The 20,006-nt window shown below is 37.4% G+C and overlaps 1 protein-coding gene across 3 annotated transcripts in view; it reads left to right on the forward strand.

The window, feature by feature from the left end:
- The first annotated feature begins 15,600 nt into the window (after nucleotides 1-15,600).
- The window catches only part of LOC129248902 (regulating synaptic membrane exocytosis protein 2), a 168,792-nt gene continuing 164,386 nt past the window's right edge, over nucleotides 15,601-20,006 (forward strand). For all 3 annotated transcript variants that reach the window (XM_054888516.1, XM_054888520.1, XM_054888527.1), the window contains exon 1: nucleotides 15,601-15,710. In XM_054888516.1, coding sequence (XP_054744491.1) covers nucleotides 15,601-15,710 — 110 coding nt within the window. The remainder of the gene's footprint in view (nucleotides 15,711-20,006) is intronic.

Raw genomic sequence — 20,006 nt, forward strand, 5'->3', positions numbered from 1 at the left:
ACATCACATGTTTTGCTATTTGTGTATGTGGACGTGGACAAGAGGTCCTTTTTATTTTACTTTATGCACTGGGAGCATAAAAAAAACAACAAATATAATTAAACATATATAACCATTTATGGTATCACAATCAAAGGACATAAATTGAAAAGCATACTAATTTAGATTGTGTCTATTATTAGTTTAACAGCGTTGTAAAAACAAACACAAAAACAAAAACAAAAACTCAAATGAAAGCACATATCAATGCTATGGCGAATGGAAAATATACATATGTACATATGTATGTGTGTACGTATGTTTGTAGTTGATAATTGCGCTTTCAAGTTATCCAATTTCAATAAAACTTATGCAAATATTGTATTTATTATGTATTTTTGTATCATTAATTATTGTATGTATTTTTCTTAAAAGTATAGTTCATTGCCTAAAAAAACTACAAAAAAATATCATATTCAAATTTTATACAAAAATTAGAAAAATTCCACAAGCTCTGCATCTCAATTGCACGGTTTTTATTTGGAGTTTTTAGAAAAAAATTTTGGTATGCAGTCTTATAGCTCATTAAATTTTAATCTAAGTGGTTGGAAGGTAGCTCAGGTCATTTCCATTAAGAAATCCTATGGAGATTATGAAATTATCGCAATTTTACCTTTTCTGTCAAAAGTGCTCGAGCGGGATAAACTGCTTCCTGATGCGCAACGCTTTGGCGAGTCCTTATCAAGTCAGATGATATCAGACAACAACAACCGAGTTCAAGTCAGATGATATTGACAACAACCCCGTAACCTTCTTAACGCTTCTGGGCCATTCGAAAGCTTTCGACACTGTTGATCACGAACTACTTGACTTGAAACTTAAAAAATTATTCAACATTGCAGCGCCAGACTCAATCTACAGGGTCCGGCACTCGAAGAGTAACCGATTAAAAATTTGGAAAATTACTTTCATTCAATTCAAAGTAGAAAATGTGTCAAAATAATACAAAATTAAGAATCAATTTACTTGTGCTCGATATGACCACGTTTGGCCTTGACTATGGCCTTGAGACGGTCCAGAAACGAATCGCAAGCTGCCCGAATGTGACTCGGACGTATTTTGGCCCACTCACGGACAATGGCTTTTTTGCTCTTCGAAATGGCCCAAGAGAGCTAGAAAAAAATCCATCTGATTCGCGTCTGGTGAATTTGAGTGCAATTGAGTGGACGTTGTGAAGTTCGGAACGCCATTCTTGGTTCACTCAAGCTGTGTGAGACAGTGCCGAGTCCTCTGGAACGTACATGGTATGCCAACGAAATGTTTGTCTGCCCACGACTACTTTCCCGATAATATTTCGCATTTACCTTGACGCCAGGCTCGATGAAAACGATTGGAAAGCGCCCATTCGCGGTTACAGCTGCCCAAACCATAACCTGTGGCTGTGATGCTGCCCCGTGGTGGTCAATCGATTACTCAAATTCTCGTATAAACGGTCGATCAAATAAACCCTATCGTTTTGAGAGTTTACGAATTTCTCAATTTGAAAATTTTCTCGTCCGGAATGTTCGGGAATTCACCGCTTTCGGCTAAATGAAGCAACTCCTTCGCTCTCTCAAGTTTGACTTGCTGCTGCTTTGGTGTGAGATCCTGCGCTTTTTGGATCTTGAGGGGCTTGACTTTGAGATCATTTATGAGTATGCAGCGGATGCTACGATCAGATATTTTCAGTTCTTTCGCCATTTGATTTGCACTTCGTCGGGGATTTCGCTCAAGTCGATTCTTCACTTTTTTAACCATTTCACGTGACATTGTAGTCTTTTGATGACCACCGCCATTACGTTTCGCGATGCTACCAGTATCACTGTAACGAGTAATGGTGCGATAATCAAAAACTTTATTTACTTCAAGGTGCTCGAGCTCACGAGCAATCGCTGGTTGTGATTTCCCAGCCAAATATAATACAATCACACTATTTCGTTTGAAAGCCATTGGCGTTTACTCTCGGCAAAATGCTTCCGCGCGCTTGTAAACCAAACTCTGGACTGTCAGTTAGCCAACTAACAGGCAGCTAATGCCCGTGCATCAGTGGACGAATCACGATTTAACGCCATTTTAATATTTCATCTTTCATTTAAACATATAAGAAGTTTTATTTTGATCCGCCAATTTATTCGTGGTTTACAAGCGCCAATATTTCAATACAGTTTTTCAGTAACAGAAATTCATAAATAAATGATGAAAGTGTTAAAGTGTTCCTTTAGTATGCGTGCCATCTAACACGTAAATTGGTTAGCAACCACTTCTCAGACAATCTAAAATGAGCCACGACTCATTTTCTTTGTGGAGCGCCATGATAATTTCTTACTTATTCTTCTAATAATAAGAAATAATTGATCAAATTTATTGATGCAGGGTGATATCAAGCATTTCATAGTTTTAAAGTAAACTCAGTGCCCCAATCGGTTGAATAATTTCTTATTTATTGACGCTTCAAAATAAATTGAATAATTTTTTAACACATTTTATGTCCGGAAACATTTCCAGAAGAGACTTCCTACAAAATGCCAAAACCCTTATCAGCATACATAAATATTTTTCACATATAATGAGCAGATATAAGTACACACATACACATACATGAACTCTACATAAAATATTCAACTGTGCTACTTGGTAATCGATTGCTCACAGAGGCTGTTGAAAGTAATTTACATAAAAATATTCACTACTGGGAAGAATAGTTTGGTGATGCCTCCGTATTGACAACATTGTGGACATTACAAAAGCAACAACAACAGGAATCAACCACAAGGAAGTCGCCACAAAAACAAATATAAAGTCACGGCATGACTTGCAATATGTAGTGATTGCAACCGTTGCATAAAGTATGAAGCCTGCACAGCCGAAAGTGCCGAAAGGGGGGCAATAACGATGGTTGGTTGGTTGGTTGAATGGCCCAGTAAAGAACCACAGGCGCGCTGCAGTACGTGCCACCAAATTGAAGGAGGCCAGCCATTAAATGCAGGCAGTTAGCCAAACCCTTCAACGTTATACGGGCAGCTGTCAGAAATGATACAGTTGGCACCGCCAACAACAATATCTTTGCATACTAACCACACTTGAATATGTAATTACATAAATATATAATAACTGATATGAAAATGCTCCAAAGGAGTTTATGCACGTCCACTGCCTAGTATACTAAGTTTGGTTCAATGTACACCGACAGTAGTTTGCAAAAGTTGAGCAACATTTCTTCTTTGTTCGCAATTCGTCACCGAATAAAAGCGGTCAAGTATGCAAGAAAATGTATAAAAACCACAGAAATGAAATAAGTTAAAAAAGAATACTTATAATAAAAAATAATAATAAAAAAATATTATAAATAAAAGCTATGCATTTTTTACAATATTTCAAAAAGTATCTCTGTTTCTGCCTAACTCCAAAAGGTGACAAATATTTCCATACATTCAATACATTGACGAATATTCCGTAGCCATGACAACTTCTTTCTTCCGATGCCCCGTTTACCTTCTATCCTTCCTTGTGGTAAAAGTTGAAGAAGATTATAATTATAACTTCAGCATATAAGGCCCAGGTAAACTGTTTTTTCCCTGCATCTTAGAAGCTATCTTTCGCTATTAACTCTTCGAAGTGCTTCAGAGTTGGAGATGCGGTCGATACACGGAGCGACTTGAGATATTCTCAAATTCGGGGTAATTTAAGCCCTTATCTCTATGCTTTTAGAGGGGTTTGGCCGAGCTCCTCCTCCTATTTGTGGTGTGCGTCCTGATGTTGTTCCACAAATGGAGTGACCTACAGTTTCAAGCCGACTCCGAACGGCAGATATTTTTATGAGGAGGGGCGACCGCTATTAGAAAAATGTTTTTCCTAATTTGGTGTTTCACCGAGATTCGAACCTACGTTCTCTATGTGAATTCCGAATGGCAGTCACGCACCAATCCATTCGGTTACGGCGGCCGCTTTTAAATAAAATTATATAAATAAATGCTTCTTCTTAATGGGCGCGATAACCGCTTACGCGATTTTGCCCGAGTTTAACAAAGCGCGCCAGTCGTTTCCTTCTCGTGCTAACCGGCACTAGTTGGGTACTTCAAGTGAATCCAAGTACTTCTCCACCTGATCTTTCCAACGAAAAGGAGGGTCTCCTCTTCCTCTGCTACCACCAGCTGGTACCACATCAAATCCTTTCAAATAAACGCTTTGACTTGGCTAAAAAAATGCCTCCAATAACAAAATGTAAGATCTTGGAAAGACCCGATCAACCAATCATAATATCTATATTACTTTTCTTTAAGATACATTCATTGGACAAGTGGCAAAGTTTTCCAAAATATAGTTAGTAGATAGATTGATAGATTATTTCTTTATTATGGAAGTATACTATACATAAGGCGGCCGCCGTAGCCGAATGGGTTGGTGCGTGATTACCATTCGGAATTCACAGAGAGGTCGTTGGTTCGAATCTCGGTGAAAGCAAAATTAATAAAAACATTTTTCTAATAGCGGTCACCCCTCGGCAGGCAACGGCAAACCTCCGAGTGTATTTCTGCCATGAAAAAGCTCCTCATAAAAATATCTGCCGTTCGGAGTCGGCTTGAAACTGTAGGTCCCTCCATTTGTGGAACAACATCAAGACGCACACCACAAATAGGAGGAGGAGCTCGGCCAAACACCTAACAGAAGTGTACGCGCCAATTATTTATTTTTTATATTTATACTATACATAAATATCTTAAGAACTATAATATTTATTAAAGAATATACGACAATGACGCAAGTGGTCGTCTGTCGGAAAAATCACAACTAAATTGGCATTGAAATCCAAATTTATTCCAAATAAAATGCGCAGAGCTTAATTATATTCGTTTGCAATTAACTGTTTTTAAAGCAATAGTGAAAACCCCAGCAAACTATTCCAGCCCTCTGAACCAATTCTATTCAATCTATTATTCACTTCGTCTTGGTTTTAGTACCGATATCTTTTTTTTCTGTCAGGAGGCGTCAAAATGTCAGAAACATCATCAAAGGTGCAGTCACACCAATGGTATGTGGGGCATGCTCCCACTAACACTATAACATTCCTCCTCCTCGGCGAGTTTCCACCCTGGGACCGCGTTATCATATCTTCAGGGTGGAGCCGCGCTTATGTCAATTGACACAACAGGTTCCTGCGTCCAGGTTCCGCTCCTGTGCGCGTATGGAGATTTTAAGCCATCGATATTATTCACTCCTCTCTGCCTCTTCAGGCCACTGTGGAGGAAGTGAAACATCGGAAAATGTGCAATAGCCCGATACTCACAAGCTATTGTTTGTCTCCTGTTTGGTACTGTTTTGAGTATTTGGCTCAAGCGTCTGTACCTATCGTCGATTTGTCTAAAGCAGTTGATATTCACTGTCCACCTGTTAACAAAGGTACTGGTAAACGAATAGACTATATATTAACTGTGTTATTTATAATGACTTTAGCTAGACTAAGTACACTACTTAATAAATAATCTAGCTGTCCTTACTACTTTACTATTTTAATAGTATTGAATACTTAATCTATCTTTCTGCTTCTACTGCTGCTGTCGCTGTTGCTGCTGCAGTTGCAACTCCTACTGTCGTTTCTGGGCTTTCCTCTCCCAGCCAATGTGGTTGAGCCTCGTCATGACTGTAGCCGCGAACGTTTTTGCGGTGTCCCACGTAGTGATGGTCGAGCACATATCCTGGACAAATCTTGTGTGGGATGGCGGGTATTCGAGTGCCTTCGCCAGAACCGATATCTGATTTGTTTCCCATTTTCTAATTCCTTTAAGTTACTAAGAGAGCAGTTTAAATTTTAGTGGCCTCCGAGGTATATAAGATCGCATCTGGCCTTCAAAATAAAAGAACAAAATAAAAGAAATAGCTTTTACCAACATTACGATTCAGGTCCTCGTGAGTACTTTCATGCGAGTACTTTTCAAAGCTCTTTCCCACAATCTCTGTTTGATCGTCAAGCTCACAGTTGAAAGAATTACGTCTATGTTAGTGTTCCACAGCCTTCTATGTGATATGTCGGAAGTTAAATTTCGATTTAATTTTCTTTCTAAATCTTGAACTGGTTTTATTCAAAAGATTTGTTTTTGTAAGATAATTTTTGAGAGTCTATGTGGCAATTTATTATCATCAAAGTCAAATAAATAAGGTCTTGCGAATATGTCTCAGGTGAAGTTATAATGCTGCTTCCATTTAAGGCATGTTTTTAAAGCTTAGATTTGGAATCAATTTCACTCCTAGATAATTATGTTCTGTCGATATTGGTATTTTTTCTTCTTTGAGCGTCTACTTATTACTATTGGCTAACCTTCCTCCTTGAAAGAAAACCATTCTTGCTGACTTTGGTAAATTTACTTGCATATCTCATATGCTATAAATACAATAATTTTCGAGATTATATTGGGCATGGGAATAAGTTTCCGTCCTTTCTTAGCAAAAGTTACGAATTATTTCAACAATTAAATAATACATGAAATTATGTGACGTATATGCCATTGAAAGCTACAACTTTGCTCCATCTTTCAGGCAGCATACGCATATCTCTGACGAAAAATTCGGGTTCTTCTGACTTCATCCATTCACTGAGCCAGTTTGCGATGTTCTCGTAAGAAGTGAACCGCTCATCAATAAGGGCTCACTGCATTGATTGGAACAGATGATAATCCGAAGGTGCAATGTCTGGGGAATACGGCAGATGGGGCGAGATTTCCCAATTCAGTTCCTCTAAATATTTTTGGGCCGATTTAGCAACGTGTGGCCTGGCGTTTTCATGCAGCAAAATCAGTTTGCCATGTCTACCCCGTCGCATTCCGTCAGCTTGCCGCTTTTCTTTGAGAGCTCGATTCTAACGTATTAGCTGCAGTCGGTAAAGCACGCCAGTGATGGTTTCAGATAGTTAAAGCAGTTCATAATAGATGACACTCTTCTAATACTACCACACGCACAACATAACCTTTGAGGCATGAATACATTTTTACACTTGGTTCGCCTGGCAGGCTCCAACATTTTCGACGCTTAGGGCTATCATAATCAGATTTATTTTTCATCGCTAGTGACAATGTGATGCAGAAAACCTTTTCGTTGAAGAAGCATCTCACACGGCACCAAACGTCTCTCGATATCCCTCTACTTCAATTGATGTGGCACCCAGTTACTTGCTTTCTGGACCATTCCCATCACGTACAACCGTTTACCGACGGTTGATCTGTCAACATCTAACTCTTTAGACACATAATCAAGGGTTCGTCATGCGTCTTCATCCAATAATTATTATAATTGAGTATCTTCGAATTTTTTCGGTGCCCTTCGCCCATTCGATCTTTATCACTCATGTCGAAATTGCCACTTTGGAAGCGTCAAAGCAACTCTTTACAAGTTGGAATTGATGAAGTGTGATTAACGTAAATATTGATCAATATACGACACGTTTCAGCTTCACTTTTCTTAAAAAGGTAATAATGAAGCATGACTTCCCGCAAATGCTGGTTTTTCGGGACGAACGTAGAAAATTTTGGCGTCAGATAAAAAAGGATTTTTACGCTTCAAACGAATGTCAACTACTGCGATCGAGACCTCACATACACACACCTTCAAATCGCCAGTATATAACTAGAGCGAACACAAAAATAATATCAGCAGCGATGCCTTTTTTACGAGGGGGGAAACTTATCCCATATCCAACAAATTAGTTTTTGCAGTTAATCTACATCTTCAGATAACATAACTATGCCGTTGGTATACAGAAGAAGTTTAACATTCATCTCCTCAAGCCAGATACCATCTCTCAAGCTGTCATTCAGATAAATCGAAAAGAGTAACGGCGACATCAAACAAACCTGCCTCACGAGCGGCAATATTTTAATCATTTCCTCGCCTATCCAGATCACAGAGTCTGTATTCTCAGAAATCATTTCGCTGAAATTTATCATTTTGGTTGAAATGACCATTTCGTATCATAATTCAATTCTTTATATGTATGTATATTAATTCAAACTTTTTACAAAATATAGAAATATTCAAAGAAAAAACGTATAAATTTTTATCTTTTTATTCTTAATTTATAGAAAAATTCTGTGTATGCAGTTGTATAGCCCACTGAATTTTGTATACATAGTAAAACGTAAAGAATTGCGTTGTTTTGAAAAATCAAATTTTTTGGTGGCAATTCCTGCGTTTTTTTTTCAAGTAACGAGTGCAATTTGTACAAATTAGAGTTGATTATTTTTTTAATTTTTGTTTGCAAATAATTTTAAGCATTTTGTTCTAGAAGTAATTCAGTAATTCACTTTTATGTGCAATAAAGTACAAAAATCCGTCAGAAAAATTATTAAGCGATTTTGTAGCCTTAAGCGGCTTGAACTTATTTCATGATTAAAAAATTCAAAATTAGATGAAAATTTATTGGATTTTTCTAAATTTTTTATTAAGAGTGAAAGTTTGGTAAAAGTGGTTTTGATTAAACACTAATAAATATTAAAAAAAAATCTAACTCAGAAAACATTTTACATCATCATGCCCTTAGCAATGCACACCACTGTAGGTAGCATATTTTGTATGCACTTATAAATGTTAGAAAAAATACTTGAAAAATAGTCACAGCAAACCCGAAGTTCCTCTTTTAATTTGTCTTGATCGCATGAATTTGCATATAATAGCATAACTAAATGGGATTACATATCAAAAGGATATCGACCTTACTCCATTGCGCCAATACCCCACAGACCAGCGATGGTAGCCAGCTTGACAATATTATGGCTGCCAACTTTGCAACCATGCAACTTTATGGCATTTGCAGGCCTGCCGCATAGTTGATGCATTCCCAGAGTGTGAAAATTTTATATGAATGGCAAGTGCATGAGTGTGTGCATGTATGCAAAGATTAAAATGAATGTATGCATACATATAAACACTTCATAAAAAGTGATTACAAAGGGAGTGCTTTATGTCCCATTGAACATACAGGGAGCTATCAACATCAAAGAATTTAAAATTTTCTTTCAATTCGCATGCTTTCTGGGTGAATGGGCATTATTGATTTTACTCCTAAGTTTCGGGGGATTTCATATAAAACAGAAGGAAGTACTTACGCAGCACTTTAAGACATTAATTTATTGGTCTTGGGTTATAATACACTGCGAATTCGAACGAGGTCTATAGACAGGTCATTTGTGGCATATCGTAACATACAGATATTGATGAGTTTTCTTTAACATTTCGAACTCATATTTGTGTTAAGGGTGTCATCACCAGGGTATGAAAGTTTTTGTGTAATGAAAGAATTTGGCTCCTGATCGTTTAGGTTGAAAAATGAGAACCACTTATACGAGATTCAGTTTGTTTGTTGAAATTATTCCGGTAGAGTGATCCAAGTATTTTTGGACAACGTCTTCTAATTTTCTGAAAATTTCTTTGTAGAGTAGAGGATAAGAAGTGAACTCTAAAATATTTGAAAAAAAAATTAATTATTTTGATATTTACTCAAAGCAGAAAATTTTGGTGTGGAGTTTTTGGAGTCAAATATCTTCGGTTTTGTTTCATTTTTTAATAATTTTTTTTTTGGTATTTATTTTTTAGAAGAAAATAAGCTTAAAAATAAAAAAAGTTGCAAACTAATTTGGTAATTTTTTTGCTGAAGAATTTTAGGGGATATTTTTTTTATGTCATTTGTGAAAATCAGCCTCTGGATGGATGGATTAAGTTTTTAGAGTCGAATATCTTTTGTTTTCTTTAATTTTTTAATATTTATGTTTTAGAATAAAATAAGCTTAAAAATAAAAAATGTGCAAACTATTCTATTTTTTTGCTGAAGGTTTTTGGGCGATGTTTTTTTTGCCATTTGTGAAAATCAGCCTTGGCATGGAATTTTTAGAATCAAATATCTTCGGTTTAGTTATTTTAATTTTTTATTATATTTTTTTTTTATTTATTTATTAGAATAAAATAAGCTTAAAAATAAAAAAACAGTTGCAAACAAATTCTATTTTTTTGTGAAATGCAGCCTCTGACATTTTCATAAATTATTTTCACTAATAGCTGAGACTACGCATAGTAATTCCTCCAAGTTTCATAATGAGATTCCATTAACCTTTCACATTATATTAAAATACGCTTAGCAAACCAGAAGTGGCAGCATACGAGGGTCATTTGGAAAGTCCGTCCAAAAATAAAATTACATACACTAGTCAGAAAAAGTTTGCATACAGGCAGACTGGACATTAAACTATTTAAAAAGTAGATAGAAATAACTTATTTCGATCAGAAAATCAGGTTTAATTTACATATTGAAATCCAGTTTTAATACAAAAACAGAAACAAAAATAACAAAAGACTATGACCAGCAGAAAACACTTCAGACAAAATTTGCATACAAAGAAATTAACGAGTTTTCTAATACCAGAAGATTGAGGAAACCAATGGTTAATAACTTGTGGTGGTGTACGCAATTGTTTTGGCACATTATACACTAGCCATAGCTTGCTTTTTCTGCGGTGTGTTTGGGATCATTATCCTGTTGAAAGTGAAACACATTTTCCAAACCAAGTTTTTGAGCACTTTGCTTTAAATACGCCTTAAGAATGTGGAGATACAATCTTTTGTCCATAATTGTGTCAATGAATTCGAGGTTGCCCATAACCCCGCCACCACCACCGTGCTTAACGGTAGGTACTAAGTTTTCTTTATTTAAGCCTGTACCATGTTTCCTCCAAGCCAATTTACGTCCTTTGATTCCAAATATGCAAAATATCACCTATTCCCAAAACTCTGTTGACTTTGCTGACTAGTGTAATTGTTTTTGCTTTTTAATTTTGTGACTCATTTTTGGTTTACACACTTCGTACAACGCTGTTCTTGTTTGTTGATCCATTCTCAATAAAAAGACTGATGGCTTTTGCTCTATTCTACATTTCAGTGCCATTAAAAAGAATTTAACTGTTTGAATAAGCTCTCATACTCAACTTACCTTCTACTCAAATATGAACGAGACGTTATCAATAAAACGGTCCGCGGATGAAATATGGCAAAAATAAATTTTTTATTTTTTGGTAGGACTGTTATAAGCTTACATGGCAAATTTTACAGTAGCACAGAAAACAAACTATGTGACATATCACGCTGAAATTCGCCATGTAAGCTTATAACAGTCCTAGCAAAAAAAAAAAATTTATTTTTGCCATATGTCATCCGCGGACCATTTTATTGATAACGTCTCTTTCATATTTGAGTAGAAGTTACATCTTGAATTAAAAAAAAAATTATAGAAAATTTAAATCGAACTCGAAGGCTTTATTGGCAATTCGTCGAATCAAAAAACTCTTGTTCGCCGGTGCCAAATAATGTTTTTTATAATAGTAAATGTGCAAATTCTCCATGGATTCCGCCAATCTAGTTGCTGACTTTTTGTGCTCTATGGGCCCACAGGTATCTATCTGAAGAACTGTTTGTGTGTTGCTGAGACCCTTACAATTACATACAATAAATCTTTGTCCTCTGATAACTGGAAATTAACATCCCCTACTCCTATATTTAAGAGTGGAAATAAAACGATGTTCGCAATTACAGGCCGATTTAGCAGCTCTCGTCAAAAAGTTTTGATGTAACTGTGTATGAAAAGTTATACTTTGGTATCAAAGGCCTAATATCCACAAACCAGCATGGGTTCGTTGCAAGCCACTTCCATGTCGCTATATAGAAAAATTTTCAATGATTGCTGCATTTTTGCTTTGGAGAACAGATCTGAAACTCATACAATTTACACTGATTTCTCTAGAGCGTTTGCCAAAGTATCCCTCCAAATACTCTTGTTGAAACTTGAGTCAATGTTTATGATGTTTTATTTTTAATATGTTTAGTTTTCCTAATACTCGTATTTCAGCGAAATGTTTCAAGCAAAATATTCCGAAAAATTAATTGCTTACCTCTACAGTTTGTTTCAAATTAATTCTTGGAATTTATATTATCTTAAAAATATAACATAAGGCAGCAGTCCACATTGAGCGACAGTGCAAGTATACAACGTTCATTCATTTCAGTTTTTTAAGTCTGATTATTTCCTCATGCGTAATTTTATTCAAAAATAAACTGAATAATTTTTAACCCCAGTTAAAGTGAGCACAAAACGAAAGAGCTCTTCCATCGAGTCCAAAAAGGGAATCGTGGAAGACTCCAGGGGTGTAAATCTTGTAGCACTCTGTAAAGAGAAGATGCTGGATCTTCGTATGGTTCGTAAATGGCTTGCAGACCACGATTACCTGTGTCAACTGGTGAACCAAGGAAATGAGAAAAAACGCAGAGTTGGATCAGGTCGGCAGCAGTTTTTTTTTTTTGAGTTGGAAGATTGCATCTGGGAATGGATTGCAAGCAGGAGAGCAATGGCTTTGGTTGTGCGCAGGGCTGATGTTCAAAAATTTGCCCTTGAAACAACAATGAAATATTGAATTTGATATATTCACAGAAGAATTGAAAGCATCGTCACATTGGTTGGACAACTTTCTTAAACGATATGAACTGTCTGTAAGGAGATCAACAACATTGTTTAAGCTGGAAGGCAATGAAGCTTTTGCTATCGATTTTTCGAAATACCAACTCTCCAACATGATTGCTGTGGAAGAGACCGCGGTATTCCTAGGTCAAAGAACTCAAACGACAGTTCACCACAAGGCTTTTTCGTCAATTCACGTTCCTTCTACCGGTTACGTCTAGATGGCAAGAAAGTATCGCCATTTCTAATCACTAAAGGTAAAAAAGCCAAGATTTAACGTGTTTCAGGAATTTATGTAATTGAATGTGAAGAAGCCTGGTACACGCAAGCAGTTATAAGATCGTGGCTTGAGGGGTCAGAATAAAGGTTTATTAATTTGCCATTCAGCCAAATCTCATCGCGCTAAAGACATTGAAAACTTTTCTGCTGAGAGGAAGAGTGATAAAATAATGATTCCGGCAGGAATGGCAAGCCATTCAAGGATCAATTTCGGATTGAAATCAATGAATATATTGAAAACAGAATGGTGAGAAATCAGCGAGGTAATTTTGTAAAACCAGACTTACAAGAACTTGTGAATTGGATAAAACATTCATGGGGCAAAATAACTGATAGTAATGTTTCCTGTTCGTAGTGCAACAGGCTAGTTAGAGAAGATAGAAGATATTAATTTAATGATAGCTATATCTCAAGCCATGAAACATTCGGACCAATGATCCTACAGGAAATGGATTTGGCAGAAAATCAGAATATAATTCAGAATTTTATTTATGACGATGTTCCAGAGGAAGATGACATGTAATTGAATAAATTTAAATTTCTGTATTCTGGGTAAAATAAATATTAAATAAAAACATATAAATAAACTTTTATGTTTGTCCTCCCCGAAAATAAGCTCTAGCGCGTAGGTTCGAACAACAAAAAAAGTAAGAGAGTATCTTATTTTCGGAAAAATACGGTTGTCTGTTTGAACTTTTGTCTTTTGACTTGCTGAATAAATAAATAAAAAAGGTATAAAACCACAGTTTTCTAAAGTGGTGCGATATCGAAGTGCCAGTTTTTTTTTTTTTTTTTTGATATTTATTGATAATATCATTTATATTATGTATTTTTTATAATCAACCATACTTTGCTTTGTAGAATTTTCCTTAAAAAATTAACTAAAAACAATTCCTATTTTCAGGTTAAAGTGCAGAATTCTACAAGCAAGGTGCCCATCATCCCCAATAAATAGGAAAAAGTAAAAAGGCGAAGATAAGCTGCATAAAAGCCAGCTCTCCAGCACAAAACCCAATATCTGCAAGTTAAAATTGCTGCAATGGCGGACTTACGCACCGATGATTGAGCACAAACCAATACCAGCGTCTGCAGATATGCATGTATGTGTGCGGCAACAATAACAATAGTGTAAACGTTAAGAACGGAGAAAAATGAAAACTAAAACAACAATTGCAACAAATGGAAGGCCATAATAGCAGGTATTGGAAAGTACTGTAAAAGAGCTAAAATACGAGACACAATAACGGAAACAAGATTCAATTTGCGTATACAAGCAAGGATACACACAGACACACAGACACGCACTCACACTCACATATGTGCATCGGGCAAACCGATACTAAGCGATACAAGCCCGATGAGCTGAAAACACTACAAGGATTTTGCAATAAAAAATTGCAAATTTCTACAACAACAGCAACAACTACTTACTGCAACAGCAAGAGCACCGACCATAAACAAAGGACATCAGCTAGCGATCAAACGACTGACAGTTGCCCAAGGGAAGGCAGATAGCAACAACAAATTTGCAAGCAATGTTGTGGAATTTCGCCAAATTAATTAACAAAGGACATAACTCAACGTATTGCAACAAAAAAAGTCCCAAAACAAAAGCAACAACAGCCAAAGACACGAAAAAGTAGCAGCATAACACAAAATAGTTCTAACAAGCAGAATTAGTAAGCCTGGCAATACAGCAACCCCGATAAAAGCAAGCAAACAATAAAGAAACAAAAAGGAAACAAGTAAACAAGAAATAGCAAACAACAAAAAACAAATAGATGATCTTGCCTTGGACTGTGATGGATACGTAATGGATGACCCAGTAAAACCAAAAACAAATGCACCACATACAAAAAACGATAGGCAACACTGACGACCAGCGAGAACTACAGTGCTAAGGACTAAGCAGATAAGTAGGTGGAAGAGGAAGCACGATAAAAGAAACTGAGCACCTTGTAAAGACGGTTTTAAAAATATATTTTGTTTAAAATATTTGAGCTACGAAAAATAGGTGCAAAGGAGCAGCGCATTACGGTGTGGAAGCAGCGAAAACTATGCTAAAACTGCAAAAGCTTTAAATCTTAGTAAATATTACAAAAAAAACAAAAAATATTAAAATTATTATTAAATAACTTTAACTTATCCATATAATTAATTATAAATCTGAAAAAATAAAATAAAAAACTACTATTTCGATAATTATATATACAAATAAAGATGTATGGAAAAAGATATTTAAAAAAATACTATTAAAGCAACCAAAAAATTATTAAAAACAACAAGAATTAAATCGGCACTCGCTCATCTAATAAAAAAATAAACACAACTAGCAAAAAGTCCGAATATAATAAGCAAAAGAAGAGGCAAACCCATAAAAGAAGCGCAAGTAGATAACCACAAATATCCAAAAAACACAAAAAACTAGTAAATTCAACATTACCAGCGGCAGTAAGTCGCTGCAGCAACAACTTCTGCAAAAACAAGCATAACGGGAACTGCCCCAGCCCATGAAAGAAGTCACATAGGAATACAAAAAACCAAAAACCAAAAGAAAAAAACAAAAATTATCAAATCGAAAAAGGGGAACAGAGGAAATTGTAAACTGAATCAACGAAATCATTTCTATATGAATTTTTTCACATTTCAAAGCCTTAGTAAACTTTAAGCTTTAAGCTATATTAGAAGCTCTACAAAACTCAACTTGCAATTGCCCATAGCTTCACGAGTTAAGTATACGGACTTACGTCACGCGCCTAAACACAACACACATACACACACCCACTCAAAAGCGAATTTCCAGCGGCGTGTGTAGAAAAATGGATGATATGCCGGATTTGTCCCACTTAACGCCCCATGAGCGTATGCAAATCGAAAATGTTCTTATGCGACAAAAGCAGGAAGAGGAGGCGCACAATGAGATTATGCGGTGAGTACCAATACGAGTTTAATGACGATCTCTAGCATGAGTTTTAACTAAAATGAGGGCACTGCAGAGCAATTTTTCTGTAGCTGTCCAGCGTTTTCTAAATCAGATTTAGGCTCTTGAGTTTCGATGTACTGAGGATGAATAAGTTCCATACTCTTCCGGATCTCTTAAGATTCATCAATGAATCCAAAAAATTTGCAGGCAATGTAAAACCTCCGAGAGTATTTCGGCCATGAAAAAAGCTCCTTATAAATAGACCAACTGTTGTCTCCCGCGGACTAAGAACATAGAGAAAAATGAAGTTGCATATAAGTTTGCCAGGAAAAGGACGACTGAATTGATCTTAGAGGTCTCCTGCCCAGTCATCGACACCATCCTGACTGTTGTTAAATATGAATTGCATAACTTATTTCTCAGAAATAAGGACTTTTTAGAGAAGTTGAGTACTTTCTCTGTAAATGTCCGGGCTTAGCAGCTAAACTATTAAGATTACTGAGTGCTCCATTCCTCGACATAGCCTGGGGCAGTGCTCTAACTTAATCCCATCAACCTTCTCTATTACATCAACAGCTTGGTAGGCTACAGATATCCGCCCGTTTGAGGTCTCAAAATAGTATCAAACCGGCACTTCTGTGCTATTGGGGGTGTGAGACTGGTACTTCAACCATTTCATCAACCTAACTAACTCTCGCAGAGGTGATGTTAAATGGCCATCAAGATTGTGAGGTTGTACCACGTTAGACTATTTTCTGTGCGGTTCCCTGCAGTTACAGGTCTATCCCAACAAGTCACAATCTGACAATAGTCTCAAAACTAACATAATCTGAAATATTTGTTCAGATTCAGTCACATCTATGCAGAAAAATACTCGGAAAGATCTACACGACGGCTGTGCGATCCAAGATAAATTATGAGGTAGTCTTCCAACAGATAAAGTCAAACAGTACCGAGCTAGCAAGTTGCTCACTAAGCTACAAAGTTAGGCATGGGCTACATAACAGAAGTCACGAGAACTTATCCAACAGTGGCCATAAAACTCGTTCGAGAATTAACTCCTGCTCACATTCACATTTAGACCCGAGCGAAGAGGGCTATCCTCAAAATGTCTAATACTAATATATGTAGGGAATGAAATATATCAGAGTCGTATCGTAATCGGTAATATTACGAGTCAATATCCGGGAAATTGCAAGACTGAGGAACACCATGCTAGTTTCATGATGGAGCTTAAAAAAAAAATAAATAATTGGCGCGTACACTTCTGTTAGGTGCTTGACCGAGCTCCTCCTCCCATTTGTGGTGTGCGTGTTGATGTTGTTCCATAAATGGAGGGACCTACAGTTTCAAGCCGACTCCGGACGACAGATATTTTTATGAGGAGCTTTTTCATGGCAGAAATACACTCGGAGGTTTGCCATTGCCTGCCGAGGGGCGACCGCTATTAGAAAAATGTTTTTATTAATTTTGCGATGGAGCTTAGTAACACAAATTATTGAGTTCGTGCAATGAAACGTACAAGATGAACAAATTTATGATAATTTTAGTCATGATAGAATACCAATTTTGGCCATCCACTGTTGTGAAAAACAAAATAGTGTGAGTAACTTCGGCTGCCAAGTCATTGGGAACTCGACAGCAGAGTTCTACCCGCTCATTTCACACACTCGTCTAATAAGTCATCGTTCAGGCGACATTAAATAACATGAGCGAAGACTGTCTTGATTTTTTTTGTATATAACCAACACAATTCGTTACAAGCCGCTGATACGTGTCTCGTCATAAAATCAGCTTATTTTTTTCAAACTTGCTGGGAGCCGATTAACGGTCTTATGTTCGCCGCATCTCTCAAATCATTTCACTATGAATAAACTGTGCATTTATTCCGAGAAAAAGATATTCTGAAACCAAAGGAACTCAGATGCTCGTTCTTCAGACAGAAATGAAGGAAAAAGATAAACGTGAAGATTTTGTCAATATCAGCCACAATTATCTAAACAGTAAAAAATCAATCTTGTCAGATAAACAAGCAACAATTAAAGCGCTCAAACCAAACCAGGTAGCTTCTGTACTGGTGATGGACAACCTTGATAGGATCAACAGCCTTTGAAAATGAAATTGAAATTTGGATTGGTCGAGCTAAGGAGCACCAAGAGATTTGGTGGCTACTAAAAGACTCAGGCTAAAAAACCCATTGAATTTACAGCTCTGGAAAGAGAGTAGATAGTCTAGGGAAATAGAGAAAAGTATCAGAGAGAGAGATAGGAAAGATTAGAGACAGAAACAAAAGTAGTTAGTACTGTCAGAATTTTCCTGATTCTTTGGTAAATCTGTAAATATCCTCCAGTTTTAGAGAACGAATATTACTAATTCTCACGACATCGGAACCCAAAACTTTTAGTCTTGCTCTAGCCAAGGCAGGACACTCAGAAAAAAGTGCTCAGTGCTATCCGCCTCCTCCAAGCAAGACAGGCAAATTGGGAGCTTAATTATTCTAATGGTGGTCATATGCTGTACACCGGAGTGTCCTGGAACTCATATAAGTACACAACCTGTGCCTGACAAGCTAAATTTGTATTAACTAGATCCCCATTCATATTGATATAGAAATGCCCACGCCATGGGAAAAGAAACTCTGCACTGGCAATATAAGTGGAAGAAGCTCATAGTGAACTACACTGTGACAGTTTGCCAGGTTTAGCGTATTTCTGAGGTCTCCTGGGTTTTTATTACCAAAAGGAATGTATGAATTTATCTAAAAAAATTTCTTAAGAACTATGACGGCAATTCTCGGAGATCATTACATGCTGAGCTCTCTTCTTCTTAATTGGCGCGATAACCGCTTTTGGCCGAGTTTAACAAAGCGCGCCAGTCGTTTCTATCTCGTGCTAACCGGCGCCAACTGGACACATCAAGTGAAGCCTTCTCTACCTGATCTTTCCAACGCAGAGAAGGCTTCCTCTTCCTCTGCTACCACCAGCTGGTACCGCATCGAATACTTTCAAAGCCGGAGCGTTTGTACCCATTCGGACGACTTGACCCAGCCAACGTAGCCGCTGGATCTTTATTCGCTGCACTATATCTATGTCGTCGTAAAGCTCATACAGGTCATCGTTCCATCGTCTGCGATATTCGCCGTTGCCAACGTGCAAAGGTTCAAAAATCGTACGCAGAATCTTTCTCTCGAGCACTCCAAGCGTCGCCTCATCGGATGTTGTCATCGTCCAAGCTTCTGCGCCATACGTTAGGACGGGCATGATGAGAGTCTTGTAGAGTGCTAGTTTTGTTCGTCGAGAGAGAACTTTACTGCTCAGTTGCCTACTTAGTCCAAAGTAGCATTTGTTGCGGTGTTAATGCTGGTTCCTAAATAAACGAAGTCTTTTACAACCTCGAAATTATAACTGTCAACAGTGTCGTGAGTACCGATACGCGAGTGCGCCGACTGTTTGTTCGAAGACAGGAGGTACTTCGTTTTGTCCTCATTCACCACCAAACCCATTCGCTTTGCCTCTTTATCCAGTTTGAAGAAGGCAGAACTAAAAGCGCGGTAGCTAAGGCCGATGGTATCGATGTCATCGGCATACGCCAACAATTGTACGCTCTTATAAAATATTGTGCCTGAGCGATTAAGTTCTGCGGATCGTACGATGCTCTTCAACATCAGGTTAAAGAAGTCACACGACAGGGAGTCACCCTGTCTGAAACCTCGTTTGGTATCAAACGGCTCGGAGAGGTCCTTCCCAATTCTGATGGCTCTGCTGGTGTTGAGCAACGTCATCATCGCGGCATACAAGTAACTACTTTCCGTACTGTCGAGTGCAGCTTTCAAATCGACGAAAAGATGGTGTGTGTCGATTCTCCTTTCGTGGGTCTTTTCCAAGATTTGGGGTATTGTAAATATTTGGTCGATGGTGGACTTTCCAGGTCTAAAGCCACACTGATAAGGCCCAATCAGTTGGATGACGGTGGGCTTCAGCCTTTCACACAATACGCTCGCTAGAACCTTATAGGCGATATTTAGAAGACTAATCCCGCGGCAATTGGCACAGATTGCAGGATCACCCTTCTTATGGATTGGGCAGAGCACACTTAAATTCCAATCGGCAGGCATGCTTTCATCCGACCATATTTTGCATAGGAGCTGATGCATGTACCTTACCAGCTCCTCGCCGCCATGTTTGAATAGCTCAGCCGGCAGTCCGTCGGCGCCCGCGGCTTTGTTGTTCTTTAGCCGTGATATTGCTATTCTCACCTCGTCATTGTCGGGTAGCGGAACGACAATTCCGTCGTCAACGATTG

This window comes from Anastrepha obliqua, chromosome 1 (assembly GCF_027943255.1).
Source record: "Anastrepha obliqua isolate idAnaObli1 chromosome 1, idAnaObli1_1.0, whole genome shotgun sequence".
Lineage (NCBI taxonomy): Eukaryota > Metazoa > Arthropoda > Insecta > Diptera > Tephritidae > Anastrepha > Anastrepha obliqua.